The 13,689-nt window shown below is 41.3% G+C and overlaps 1 protein-coding gene across 3 annotated transcripts in view; it reads left to right on the forward strand.

Annotated features, from left to right (window-relative positions):
• The window catches only part of LOC111150646 (dynamin 3), a 527,967-nt gene that overhangs the window by 440,488 nt on the left and 73,790 nt on the right, over positions 1–13,689 (forward strand). The window contains exon 17 of one of the 3 annotated variants that reach the window (XM_022508132.1): positions 2,144–2,155. The exons of the other annotated variants lie outside the window; for them this stretch is intronic. Coding sequence (XP_022363840.1) covers positions 2,144–2,155 — 12 coding nt within the window. The remainder of the gene's footprint in view (positions 1–2,143; positions 2,156–13,689) is intronic. 3 annotated transcript variants of the gene reach the window in all.

Consider the following 13,689-nt stretch of genomic DNA (forward strand, 5'->3'; position numbering starts at 1 on the left):
CGGGGGGGGGGTCTGCGCATCATCCGAGGGTGAGAAGACGGCGGGGGGGGGGGGCGGGCTGCGCATCATCCGAGGGCGAGAAGACGGCGGGGGGTGTCTGCGCATCATCCGAGGGCGAGAAGACGGCTGCGGGACGCCCACCGGCCTGCAGAGATGCCCCTTAGCCCGACCCGCGCTCACGCATGCGCACACACTCACCGTCCCCACCCGACCGGACGAGGCCCGCGCGTGGCCCGGCCGCCGCCGCTCGCTCCCGGCGCGTCCACACGCCAGGCCGCCACGTGGCCAGCTCTGCAGTGTCGCTGTCCTTCCGCGAGGCGCTGGCCGCGATGAGCCGTGCGTCGCCCGTCGCACAGAGCCGCGGAGGGAGCGATGGCTCAGTGCGGCCCACCGCCCCGGCCGCCGGCCCCTGGCGCAGGACACCGTTGGGGAATGATCGGAGGAAACGAGAAATGGCCAAGCCAGCCGCGCCCTCCACGTTTCCCGTAGTTAAGGATCGAGGCCCCCTGCCCTGTGACATCATCGTGGCCCCGACACGCAGAACCATCTGCCCTCGAGCCGGGCAGCCTCGCACCCCCTGATGTGCAAAACGCCTTGGTTCCGCGCGCGAACGTTGTTCGGCAGAGCAGAAGCTGCGCGGCTGCGGAGCCCCGCGCACTCCGAGCGTCCGCGCACCTTCCCGGGAGGACAGGGTCCGGTTACGCTAAACGTGTTTTACTCCTGAGGAAATTCCCGGGCGTCTTCATCGCCTGACTGCATGGTTGGCGGATCCTTCCAGACACGCGCTCTCCTCCCGCCTCGTTCATTCTCGGATCCTTGTGTGTGTCCCACGGAAGCCAGGGATGGGAACGGCGATGCCGGCGCGACGCCCCACGCCGAGGAGCTTCTCCACGCTGCCGTGTCAGTGTCTTGAAACTCACGTTCTGTCGTTATTAACTACGATGGCTGTGATGGGCCTTGGATTGGACGTTTCCCCAGAGTCCCCAGTTGGCACGGTTTTTAAGAAAATACCCTCCCCGTGGTTGTTGCCTCGCCCCCGTCCGGAAAGTCGCTGTGTGGAGCACGTCTCCCCGCACACCCTCCTTTAGCGCCGAATGCCGGGTCTCCAGCCCGGCCCGTGCCCCCGCCGCGCTCAGCCCGCTCCACACATGCACACGCTTTCCTGACAGCCCCCTTCCCCCCTGCATCTCAGCGAGCAGCCCCCCCAGGCCCTCGTGAGGAGAGTGCCGGTCTGTTCCCTGCCCGGATCCCATCACGTCGTCCCCGCAGGATCTGACCTCGCAAGGACTCGGGCTGCCCTGGGAGTAATGAATCACCACTTTATTTTTTTAATCCATATGTGAGTTAAATTGTGCGATATAAATCATCCTCCCGCAGCTCCGGATGGAAACAGGAGGGCCATTTGCCCGCCGCCTGTCGCTGGCTGCTCTGTGTCTCTATCCAGAGAGTCTCTTGTAGAAATGACTGCATTTTTTGGTGACTAACCTTTCAAGAGCCATTTTCTTGAATGTGGACCAGTGTTTATTTTGGCCTCGTCCCCACTATACAGCTTTGGCTTCCCATGCCAGCCCGAGACAAAACTCATAATTTATGAAGTGGAGGAAGGCGCAGATGTCGGTCATAACTTGGTCTGCTTACCCTGTCTCCCCAGAACCACCCACTCCTTTCCTCTGTGCTCTTTCCCTTTCTTTTTCCACCTTCTTTGAAACCAAGGATGCAGTGTTTGTTTAAAAATGCATCGGCTGATGAAATTTTCCACTGCTTGGCATGTTGGAGGAGGGCCGTCAGGAAAGGGCAAGCTGACATACTATTTTGCCTTTCATGCTAACGGTTCACTTATTACCAGCTCAAACCAGGGCTTTTTGGCCAGGTTCCCATACTCCAAGGATTCCGGGTAGAAAGAAAGGGGGAAATCTCTGTCATAATTTTCTGCCGTTATAAATATATGATTTCATTTAATATAAGTGGATTCTTTGACTTGCCCATGGGCTCTGGGTGTTGTATGTATGTATGGGATGTCAGCGGATAAATTATTTGTTGTGATTTTGTTCTAGCGTGAAAAACCTTAGAATCTTTAAATAAGTTTATGTTTAACATATTTCTTTTTTTTTTTTTTTTTCCTTCCTTGCGGCTGCGTGCACAGGGGAACAACAAAGTAAGTTCTTTGTCCCTTTGCGGCTTCTCCTTCTCTCCAGCTCCCACTTCCCCGCCGCATGTACCTTGGCAAGAGCGTTGCTGTGCACGTTGCGATGACTGTTGTGTGCAGCAGAGCGCCGGTGGTCTAGGGCTTGCACATTCCAGGGGAAATATGCACTGGGACTACCCTAACGGCTGCCCCGTTTTGACCTTTGGGAAGGGCACTGTTAGGTTCCTCGGGGCTGGCTGTCGGGTGGTTCGGAGAGGTTGATGATATAAGGAAGGAGGTCGACACTGAGAGCAAAGATTATGAAGATTGAATAATAAGGGCTCTTCCACAGAAAGGGCACAACAATCTCATGGAACTCAGGGCAGCGAAGTTTTTGACCAGAAATCAAAGGTCTCCCGTTAATGTGCAGTTATGAAAGCCCCAAGCTGAAGTCTTAAATAGCAGGACGGCCGGCTGTGCTGGTGCAAGTGAACTAGATCAGGGCTCGGGCTTTGAAGGTGCCTTAAAATGGATGGAGGAGGGTGGGGTCCACAGTTGACTTGGCTTCTGCTCCCTGATGTGTTCCAGCTGCACGGAAGCAGGAGGGTGTGGGGGATGGAGGAGGAGACCGAGTGTGCTGGTGGATTCGTGAAACCGAGCGACACTCACCGATGGTGAAAATTATCTTGATGTTGTCACTGTAATGGGAGAAGTGAGCGCTGTACTCGTTTGTACGGTTGCTAGCTCGTTTGCATTCAAATTCAGTTCTCCCAGAAGAGTAGGGCTGCTTCTCACTTGTAGTTAGGAAAGATGGTCTTCAGTTTAGCAGGGTGATTTGTTTTTCCTGTTTTCTGTGGAGAACTATTAGTGTTTCATCCTACCAGGTGGCCCACTTAAAATGGGCCTCATTGAATACAATAGGAATTGAAAAGAATCTGTTCTATAAGGGGCTGCCTGCATATTTAAGCCAGCTGGAATTCATCAAAATTGCTGTTCATAAGCCATACGTATAGAATGTAAAACAAATGTGGGAAATCTTGCAGTTGAATCTGATGGAATGTGCTGTTATAGAACATGTTGAAGTCGTGGTTGGTATTGAAAATGTGTCACTTTATGAATTTATATCTGGGTAGAACTGCTTGTGACCCAAGTAATAATGTTTAATAAAGTTAAAAATACTACAAGAAAAGTACGAGATAGACATTTGTGACGAAGGAGGCAGTGAATTCTGTCCACTTTTTAAAAACGCCAGGTAGCTTATGAAATTAGAGATGTCTTACACAAAGTGAAGGATACTATGTCTACCCTAATACTACCATTATTAGAAAAAACCATTTGAACGAAATATAAAAACTCATATTTTGGTTCTTACAGCCTATGATGTATTTCAGTTCTTGGGTAGTAAATATGTCTGATCTGGTCGTTTCTATCGAGTCTCTTGTCTAGAATTCCATGGGCTCCATCTCTCGTTTGTTAAGTACCATGAGCTAATTACGCGTGCGCTGACTGACGATCCAGAAGCCAGCTGCCAACGTTGTGGGGGGAGTGCCAACCCTTAGACCACTCGAAAAGCATTAATGATTTGCCTCTTTCCTAGTGACTCGCTGATACCTTACAGGGATTTGTAAAAGTCCCAAAAGAAAATACTTCTCTAGAGGACTCGTCCATCTATTGCGTCTTACTTGGTCAAGTTCTTCTGGGCGATGTTCGGTTTAATAGAGTTTACCGATTTTCAGATAATTATAATGCAATAGCAATGAAACCCGGCCATCTAGGCTGCTCGTACGGGTACGTCCAGGATGCTGTAGAAGACCTTCCGGGGTTTTCAGGCTCCTGGAGCCACCATCTGCATCATGAAGACTCTGAGGGGGTGTCTTCAGGTGCCAGAGGCTCAGCTGAGGAGTGTTAAAGACGTGGGCACCGAGGGTTTTGGTTTTTAATAGAAGAGTGGTTACTTTGGAGGTTCTGGTATTTATTGCCCTTATGCCTTAATTTTTCATTGTTTATGTTATGAATTGTGGAAAACTGCAATGCTAATACTTTTAAAATCCGATTATTATACTGACCATGCGCTCTGGCACGAAAGAGCCTCCTGAAATCACAAACAGCCCATCTGCATGCTATTTTCTGTGCGCTTAGAATTTCAGTATAAATGGAAAACATTGGAATACAAGCTGTGCTGTCTCCAGAGTATAGATCTGGAGTCTTCAAAAGGAGAGTATGAGATTCTTTTTTCCCTCTGATTCTGGAATGCTTGTTCTGAATTGTCCCCAAGGCAACATACTTAACTTGTTGCCAGCCGGGCCGTGAGCCAGCTGTAAAAGGTGACTCATTTTAGACTCACAATGGCTAATTGTGTACTTAGGGAATGGCATTGACTCTAAAGAGAATGAAGTCTGCTAAATTAATGTTTCTTTAGAGCAGGGTGAATGGATTCATCATCCCACATACATTATGTGCAAACACACACACAAGTACATGTATATTCTGAAGTGTATGGAACGAGCTACTGTTCATTTTCTCAGTAACAACTAAGCTGATCTGCTTCCTTGTCTGTTAGGTTATACTTTGGGTTTGGGATCTCATCCTCTAAACTCCAAGGAAGCAAACTTTCATGATAGATGCACCTTTAGATTTATATTATGAGAGAGTGATACATCCAGGTTCATATTCCTCTTTGAACAATTGTATGTATTTTGTTATTTTTCCTTAAAAAGCAAATTTTCCTTTTCTGCAGAGATCACCGTTGCTTGAAAAAAAAAAAAAAAAAATCCTTCCAGTCCCGTTACTTACTTTTCCTTTTGAAAATGTTTTTCTGTTGGCATGGTGATACTCTGAATTGCTTAGGGTAGAGTCTGTCTCCTCCTCAGAGGGGTTTCCCTGAACTGTGGATTCCAAGTCCATGTCTGCATGAGGGAGACAGAGTCTGGGACTTCATGAGTCACTTTGGGGAATGTGAAAACATATGTACAGTAATGGGGTCGGGGGATGTTGTTTTTGTTCTTTTTCTTAATTTGTTGTACACAAATAGAAGAACGTCATTTGCAGAACTGAGGCCTTCAGGTCAAAAGTAATCTCCATGTCTCTTGTCCTAGAAAGAAGACATTTAATTTCCTTATTTAATTTGATGCCCTCTCTTGGTAGGCATTTCTAGGAATATAATAGACTTTTAATTTTATTTCTTTATTAAAGACTTTGGGTTGTTAAATATCTTTGATATTAGGCAAATTACAGGTAGAGAAATACTTAAAATAATAAGGAATAAAATTCTATAACAAAAGCTCTCAAGTTTTTTAATGACGTTGGTACAGAAACATAAATGAAAACTAAAAAAAAAAAAGAGAGAGAGAGAGAAAGAGAGAGAAATCCTGCTGAATCCAGAAATGAATGCTTCAAAAAATTTTTAAGTTATGGGGAAAAGCTATACTTAATCTCTTCTCTTATGAATCTTTTGAAAGAGAGATCTACTCCCCTTTTACTTCAGTCTTCTTAAAGTATAGGATTCTTACATTTTTTCTGGCAGAAGTATTAAGTTGACCACCTCGTTTAGAGAGAAGGAACATTTGAAAAGGAGAAATAGAACCAAAACATGCTAAAACAAATTTTTTTAAAGATTTTATTTATTTATTTGTCAGAGATCACAAGTAGGCAGAGAGGCAGGCAGAGAGAGAGGAGAAAGCCGGTTCCCTGCTGAGCAGAGAGCCCGATGCGGGGCTCGATCCCAGGACCCTGGGATCATGACCTGAGCCAAAGGCAGAGAGGCTTAAACCCGCTGAGCCACCCAGGCGCCCCTAAAACAATTTTTTTTAAAAACTAAGTGTTACGTTCTGGTTAGGTTAAATGCAACAATGGAACACATATTGGAGGGCTTTGCTGTTTAAGAAAAGAAAGGAAAATCAGATTTAAACATTTGTTTTTAGATTTAAAAAATACTTTGTCTTGTGATTTCCGAACACATTCAACAAGACAAGTGGACACGGTTGGCCTCCATTAATGGGAAAAGTAGTTATTACCTAGAGTATTTATTTTGCGGGTCCACTGGATTCCAGAAGTCATTTGCAAAGATAGAGTGTGCCAGATCAAATATCACCAAAATATATTGTACTGAAAAATATAGATGTTAAATGCATGATAATTTGTCCTGTATCTTATGCCAGGCCTTGAACTCCTAAATTCTTGCCTTTGGTTGAAGGTGAGAGACTTTAGATAACCCTGAAAACCCATCACCAAACCTATAAAGAACCAGACAGTACAGTGCAATAATGTATATTTCCTTTATAATATTTAAAATATGTGTAAGTGCAAATCAGAACATTCTAAGCGCTTTAGGTATCATCAGCTCAACTAGGGTTTTTTATTTTCTTTGAATAACATATAGGCTGAGCCCATCTGATTTGCTTAATTTATGCATAACCCAATAAGACTATCATTAAAGTGAAGAGAAAAGATGAAAACTTACTGGCCTCAAAGTGTTATTTTAGTTCCATGTGCATATAAAAATGAATGGTCTGTCTCAATCTTCGCAACACCAATAAGCCTTTGCTTCTGGCAAACCTATGTTAAAAGACCATTGCTTAAAGCTTAGTTTTTGAACCCTCCCCCCCGCCCCCCACTGAACTTTTATCTTAATCAGCTGGAGCAAAAGGCAGTTCAGTTGGAGGCAGAAGACTTTGAAAGTGAGTTGCGATCTATATTATGTTTCCAAATTTATTAATCTTGCCAGATAGACTCTATAAGAATTGATCTGTTGCTGGGAAAGCTCACAGTGGGTGGTAGGAGGGGGCCTTCTGAAGGTACATGGGCCTTATGTATATATTTTATTTCCTCTATTGTTTTCAAAATAAGTGACTTCACTCTAGTTGATGAGAATAATTTTGTCTTCATAGCTTTTTTGACATATTCTGAGTATTGTTCTTTTTAAAATTTTATGTCCAATGTAGTTAAAATACCATGTTAATGTATATTAGTTCCACATGTACAATGTAGTGATTGGGTATGGTGGTTCAACAGTCCCATACATCACCTGGTGCTCATCCTGACAAATGTGCTCCTTAATCCCATCACCTGTTGGCCTGTATCTTTTTTCCCCCTTTGCTCTTTTGTTTCTTAAATTCCACATGTGAATGAAATCAAATGGTATTTGTCTCTCTCTGACTGGTTTGTTTCACTTAGTTTCTAGTCCATCCATGTTACTGCAAGTGGCAGGATTTCATTTTTTTATGACTGAATAATATTCCCTTGTATGTACACCACATGTATATCCATTCACCTGTTGATGGACACCTGGGCTGCCTCCATAGTTTCACCATTGTAAATAATTCTCCAGTAAACATAGGGGTGCATATATATCCGTTCAAATTAGTGTTTTTTATTTCTTTGAGTAAATACCCACTTACATGATTACTGGATCATCGGGTAATTCTATTTTCGATTTTTTTGAGGAAACTTCATACTGTCTTGCACAGTTGCTACACCAGTTTGTGTTCCCACCAACTGTGCACAAGGGTTCCTTTTTCTCCTCCTCCTCATCAACACTTGTTTCTTGAATTTTTGATTTTAGCCATTCTGACAGGTGTGAGGTGGTATCTCATTGCGGTTGTGATTTGCATCTCCCTGTTATTGAATGGTGTTGAGCATCTTTTCATGTGTCTGTTGGCCATCGGGGTGTCTTCTTTGGAGCTGTGTCTGTTCGTGTGTTCTGCACACGTTTTACTGGTTCATTGGTTTTCTTTTTTTTAATGTGTATTGGGTTGTATAAGTTCTTCATTAATTTGAATACTAACCCTTTATTGGATATGTCATTTGCACATATCTTCTCCCCTTTGGTAGGTTGTCTTTGGTTTTGTTGGCCATTTCTTTTGATGCACAGAAGCTTTTTATTTTGATGTAGTCCCAATAGTTTATTTCTGCTTTTGTTTCCCTTGCCTCAGGAGACATATCTAGAAGATATTGCTATGACCAATGCCAGAAAATTAGTGCCTGTCCTCTCTTCTAGGACTTTCATGGCTTCAGGTCTCACATTTAAGTCTTCCATCCATTTTGAGTTTATTTTGTGTGTGGTGTAAGAAAGTGGTCCAGTTTCATTCTTCTGCTTGTAGCTGTCGAGGTTTCCCAACACCATTTGTTGAAGAGACTGTCTTTTGCCCCTTGCATATTCTTGACTCCTTTATTGAAGATTAATTGACCATATAATTGGGGCTTTATTTCTAGGCTTTCCATTCTTCTCTGTTGGTCTACGTGTCTGTTTTTGCGTCCGTATCCTACTGTTTAGATTACTGTGGCTTTGCAATGTAATTTGAAGTCTGAAATTACGATACCGGTTTTGTATGTCTTTTTTCAGATTGCTTTGGCTATTGCAGGTCTTTTGTGGTTCCATAGAGATTTTAGTATCGTCTGGTCTAGGTCTGTGAAAAAAAAAATTGTTATTTTGATAGGGATTACATTAAATGTGTAGATTGCTTTAGGCAGTGTAGACATTTCAACAGTATTTGTTCATCCAGGCTATGAGCCTGGACTATCTTTCCATATCTTTGTGTCATCTTCAGTTTCTTTTATCAATGTCTATAGTTTTCAGAGTATAGGTCTTTCACCTTTTGATTAAGTTTACTCCTAGGTATTTTATTATTTTAGATGCAGTTGTAAATGGGCTTTTTAAAAATTTCCCTTCCACCGCTTCACTATTGGTGTATAGAAATAGAAAAGATATCTGTACATTGATTTTGTATACTGCAACCATACTGAATTCATTTAACATTCTAGTAGTTTTTTGGTAGAATCTCTAAGGTTTTCTCATACTTACGATACTATCATATCATCTGCAAACAGTGGAAGTTTTAGTTCTTCCTTACCAATTTGGATGTTTGTTCGTTTGTTTTTAATTTTTTATTTTTTATTAACATATAATGTATTATTAGCCCCAGGGGTACAGGTCTGTGAATCGCCAGGTTTACACACTTCACAGCACTCACCGTAGCACATACCCTTCCCAGTGTCCATAACCCAGCCACCCTCTCCCTGCCCCCCTCCCCCCAGCAACCCTCATTTTGTTTTGTGAGATTAAGAGTCTCTTGTCTTCCTCCTGATCCCATCTTGTTTCATTTATTCCTTTCCTACCCTCCAAACTCCCCATGTTGCCTCTCAAATTCCTCATATCAGGGAGATCATATAATTGTCTTTCTCCGATTGACTTATTTCGCTCAGCATAATACCCTCTAGTTCCATCCACATCATTGCAAATGGCAAGATTTCATTTCTTTTGATGGCTGCATAGTATTCCATTGTGTGTGTGTGTGTGTGTGTGTGTGTGTGTGTGTGTGTGTGTATATATATATTCTTTATCCATTCATCTTCTTTATCCATTCATCTGTTGATGTACATCTAGGTTCTTTCCATAGTTTCAATTTGGATGTTTTTTATTTCTTTTTGTTGTCTGATTGCTATGGCCAACAGTTCCAGTACTATGTTGAGTAAAACTGGTGAGAGTGAACATTCTTGTATTGTTCCTGACATTAGGGGAAAAACTGTGTTTTTCTTCATTAAGTATGATGTTAGCTATGGGTTTTTCATATATGGCCTTTATTATGTTGAGATATATTCCTTCTAAACCTACTTTGTTGTGGGATTTTATCATGAATGGTTGTTGTACTTTGTCAAATACTTTTTCTGTGTCTTTTGAAATGATCATATTAATTTTATCTTTTCTTATTGACGTAATGTATTGATTGATTTATAAATATTGAACCACCCTTGCATCCCAGGAATAAATCCCACTTGAGCCTGGTGAATGATTTTTTTAAATGTATTGTTGGATTTGGTTTGCCAATATTTTGTTGAGGATTTTTGCATCTGTATTCATCAGGGATATTGGCCTGTAGTTCTCTTTTTAGTGTAGTGTGTTTATCTGGTTTTGGTATCAGGGTAATGCTGGCCTCATAAAGTGAATTTGGAAGTTTTCCTTCCTCTTCTGTTTTTTGGAAAAGTTTGAGAAGAAATAGGTGTTAACTCTTCTTTAAATGTTTGGCATAATTTACCTATGAAGCCTTCTGGTCCTGGATTTTTGTTCATTGGCAGTTTTTTATTTACTGATTGTTGGTAATGGGTCTGTTCAAATTTTCTGTTTCTTCCTGCTTCAGTTTTGACAGTTTATATGTTTCTAGGAATTTATCCATTTCTTCTAGGTTGACCAATTTGTTGGCATATAATTTTTCATGATACTCTCTTACAATCCTTTGTATTTCTGTGGTATTGGTTGTTATTTTCCCTCTTTCTTTTTTGAAATGAAACTCTCTTATTTTGATGAGTCTGGCTCAAAGTTTATCAATTTTACTGATCTTTTCAAAGAACCAGCTCCTGGTTTCATTGGTCTGTTCTATCATTTTCTTAGTTTCGATATCATTTATTTCTGCTCTAATCTTTATTATTTCCTTCCTTCTGTTGGTTTGGGGTTATGTTTGTTCTTTTTCTAGCTCCATAAGTGTACGTTTAGGGTAGTGTATGTGAGACTTTTCTTGCTTCTTAAGGTAAGCCTGTATTGCTATAAACTTCCTCTTAAAACTGCTTTTGCTGCATCCCAGAGATTTTGTACCATTGTGTTTTCATTTTCATTTTCCTTGAGGTAATTTAAAAAACAAAAACTGTTTAAGTACTCTCTACACCTAACCTGGGCTCAAACTTACGACTCTAAGGTGCAGAGTCAGATGCTCTGTGGACTGAGCGAGGCAGGCAGTCCTCCATGTAATTTTCTATTTCTTCTTTGGTCTCTTGGTTGACCCATTCATTATTTAGTAGCATGTTTAACCTCCACGTTATTTGTGCTCTCTCCAGACCTTTTTCTTGTGGTTGATTTCTAGTTTCATAGCCCTGTGGTCAGAAAAGATGTATAGTATGACTTCAATCTTTTTGAATTTGTTGTTTTTTTGGGAGCCTTATATGTGATCTGTTCTGGAGAAGTTCTGTGTTAACTTCCAAAGAATGTGTATTCTGCCCTTTTCGGATTGAATGTTGTGAATGTATCTGTTAAATCCATCTGATCTAGGGTGTCATTCAAAATCTCTGTTTCTGGGGTGCCTGAGTGGCTCAGTGGGTTAAAGCTTCTGCCTTTGGCTCGGGTTGTGATTCCAGGGTCCTGGGATCAAGCCCTGCATTCGGGCTCTCTGCTCAGCGGGGAGCCTGCTTCCCTCTCTCTCTCTGCCTGCCTCTCTGCCTACTTGTGATCTCTGTCAAATAAATAAATAAAATCTTTATTAAAAAAAAAACAAACAAACTCTGTTTCTTTGTTGATACTCTATTTGGATGAATCTGTCCATTGATGTAAGTGGGGTGTCAAAGTCCCCTACAGTTATTGTATCACTATCAGTTAGTACCTTTATGCCTGTTATGTATTTTTATGTATTTGAGTTTTATGTATTTGGGTGCTCCCATGTTGGATGCATAAATATTTACAATTGTTATAACTTCTTGTTGGATTGTCCCTTTTGTTATATACTGTCCTTGCCTCTTGTTACCGCCTTTGTTTTGAAGTCTGTTTTGTTTGATAGAAGTATTGCTATCCCAGTTTCCTTCTGACATCCATTTGCATGATAAATGTTTCTCCATCCCCTCACTTTCAGTCTACATGTGTCTTTAGGTCTTAAATGAGTTTCTTGCACGCAAAAAACTATTTTTTTAATCCAGCCTGTCACCTTGTGTTTTCATTGGACTGTTTAGTTCACTTACATTCTAAGCAGTTATTGATAAGTATGTATTTATTGCTATTTTGTAACTTGTTTTGAGGTCGTTTTTTAGTTGTCTGATCCTTTCTTGTTCTCTTTCATGGTTTGCTTACTTTCTTTAATGCTATACTTGGATTCTTTTCTCTCTTTTTTTGCACATCTATTCCTGGTTTGATTTGTGGTTACCAATAGGTTTGTGTATAACATCTGCATACAGCAGCCTCTACTAAGTTGACAGTCACTTAAGTTTGAGCTTATTCTTTACTCCTCTCCCTGCCACATTTTTGGTACACGATGTCATACTTTACATCCTTTTATTGTGAGTCCCTTGACTGATTTTTACAGATATACTCATTTTCACTGCTTTTCTGCTTCCGACGGTTTTTTTATTCTTATGGTCTTTCCTTTCCACTCAGAGAGTCCTCGTCAAAGAGTTCTTACAGGCTGGTTTAGTGGTCATGAACTCCTTTAGCTCTTGTTTGTCTGGAAATTCTTTCTCTCTCCTTCTACTCTGAATAATAGATTTGTTGGATAGAGTATTCTTGGCTGCGGATTTTTCCTTTCAGCACTTTGAAAAGTCTGCTGATAGCCTTATGGAGTGTCCGTCTTTTCTCCTGCTTCTTTTATTTTTTTTTTATTTGTTTTTTTTTATTTATTAAAGATTTTTTATTTATTTATTTGTCAGAGAGAGAGAGAGAGAGAGAGAGAGCATGAGCACAGGCAGACAGGGTGGTAGGCAGAGGCAGAGGGAGAAGCAGGCTCCCCGCTGAGCAAGGAGCCCGATGCGGGACTCGATCCCAGGACGCTGGGATCATGACCTGAGCCGAAGGCAGCCGCCCAACCAACTGAGCCACCCAGGCGTCCCTCTCCTGCTTCTTTTAAAACTCTCTCTGTCTCGCTCCTTTTGGCCACTTTAATTACTCTGTGTCTCCACTATGTTCCTCCCTTTCTATGCTCTTTGATGTGGCTTCCTCTCTACCTTTAGTTGTGGAGCACGTCCTGCCAGTCTTCAGTCATTTTCCAGGTTAATTACACTAATGTGAGTGTATCTAGTTGTATCTGTGGAGCAAGGTGAGCTTTGGGTCCTCTGACTCTGCCATCTCTGCCCTTCTCAATAGTTTCTCTCACAGTATTTTAAACATCTTTTTGTATGCTGATATTTTTGAATGGAATTGGTTTGGATGGAAATTTTTTTAAAGATTTTGTTTATTTACTTATTTGATAGAAAGCAAGCACAAGCCTGGAAATGAGAGAGGGAAAAGCAGGTTCCCCACTGAGCAGAGAGCCCAGCCCGATGTGGGGCTCAATCCCACGATCCCATGATCATGACCTGAGCCAAAGGCAGATGCTTAACCGATTGAGCCACCCAGGCACCCCAAAAGGAAAATTTTTATACCTCTCTTTTGAAAACATGTTATGGTCAAGTATGATTTTAGAAATTCTAATGTGATAAGTTTGGGTTTGATATTTAAAAGCCTACAGAAGCATTTTTACCAAAAGGTATAAATTAATTTTTTATTAATTTATCTTTGTGTGATTATCATACTATAGAGTGAAATACCAGAATCATTAGAGTTGTAAGAGTTTAAAAATTTTCTCCCTATCTTTAGCAGATCAACTGGACAAAAACTAAAATGAAAAAGAATGTGATTATTGTAAAAAATAAGGTCAATTCAAAAGATATGTGTGTGTTTATTTTTTAAATATATAAATACTGGATATCTGGTAAGCTACAAAAGCTATAGAAAACTAGACATGCATAGCAAACTTTAAGTATAAAAGCTGATCTATTCTGAAAAAGAAAATATACTCCAAAATGGATTCAAATAGAAATCAATACTTAACAGACTATTT

This window comes from Enhydra lutris, unplaced genomic scaffold, assembly GCF_002288905.1.
Source record: "Enhydra lutris kenyoni isolate GAN:26980312 unplaced genomic scaffold, ASM228890v2 scaffoldscaffold24, whole genome shotgun sequence".
In the NCBI taxonomy this organism is placed as follows: Eukaryota; Metazoa; Chordata; class Mammalia; order Carnivora; family Mustelidae; genus Enhydra; species Enhydra lutris.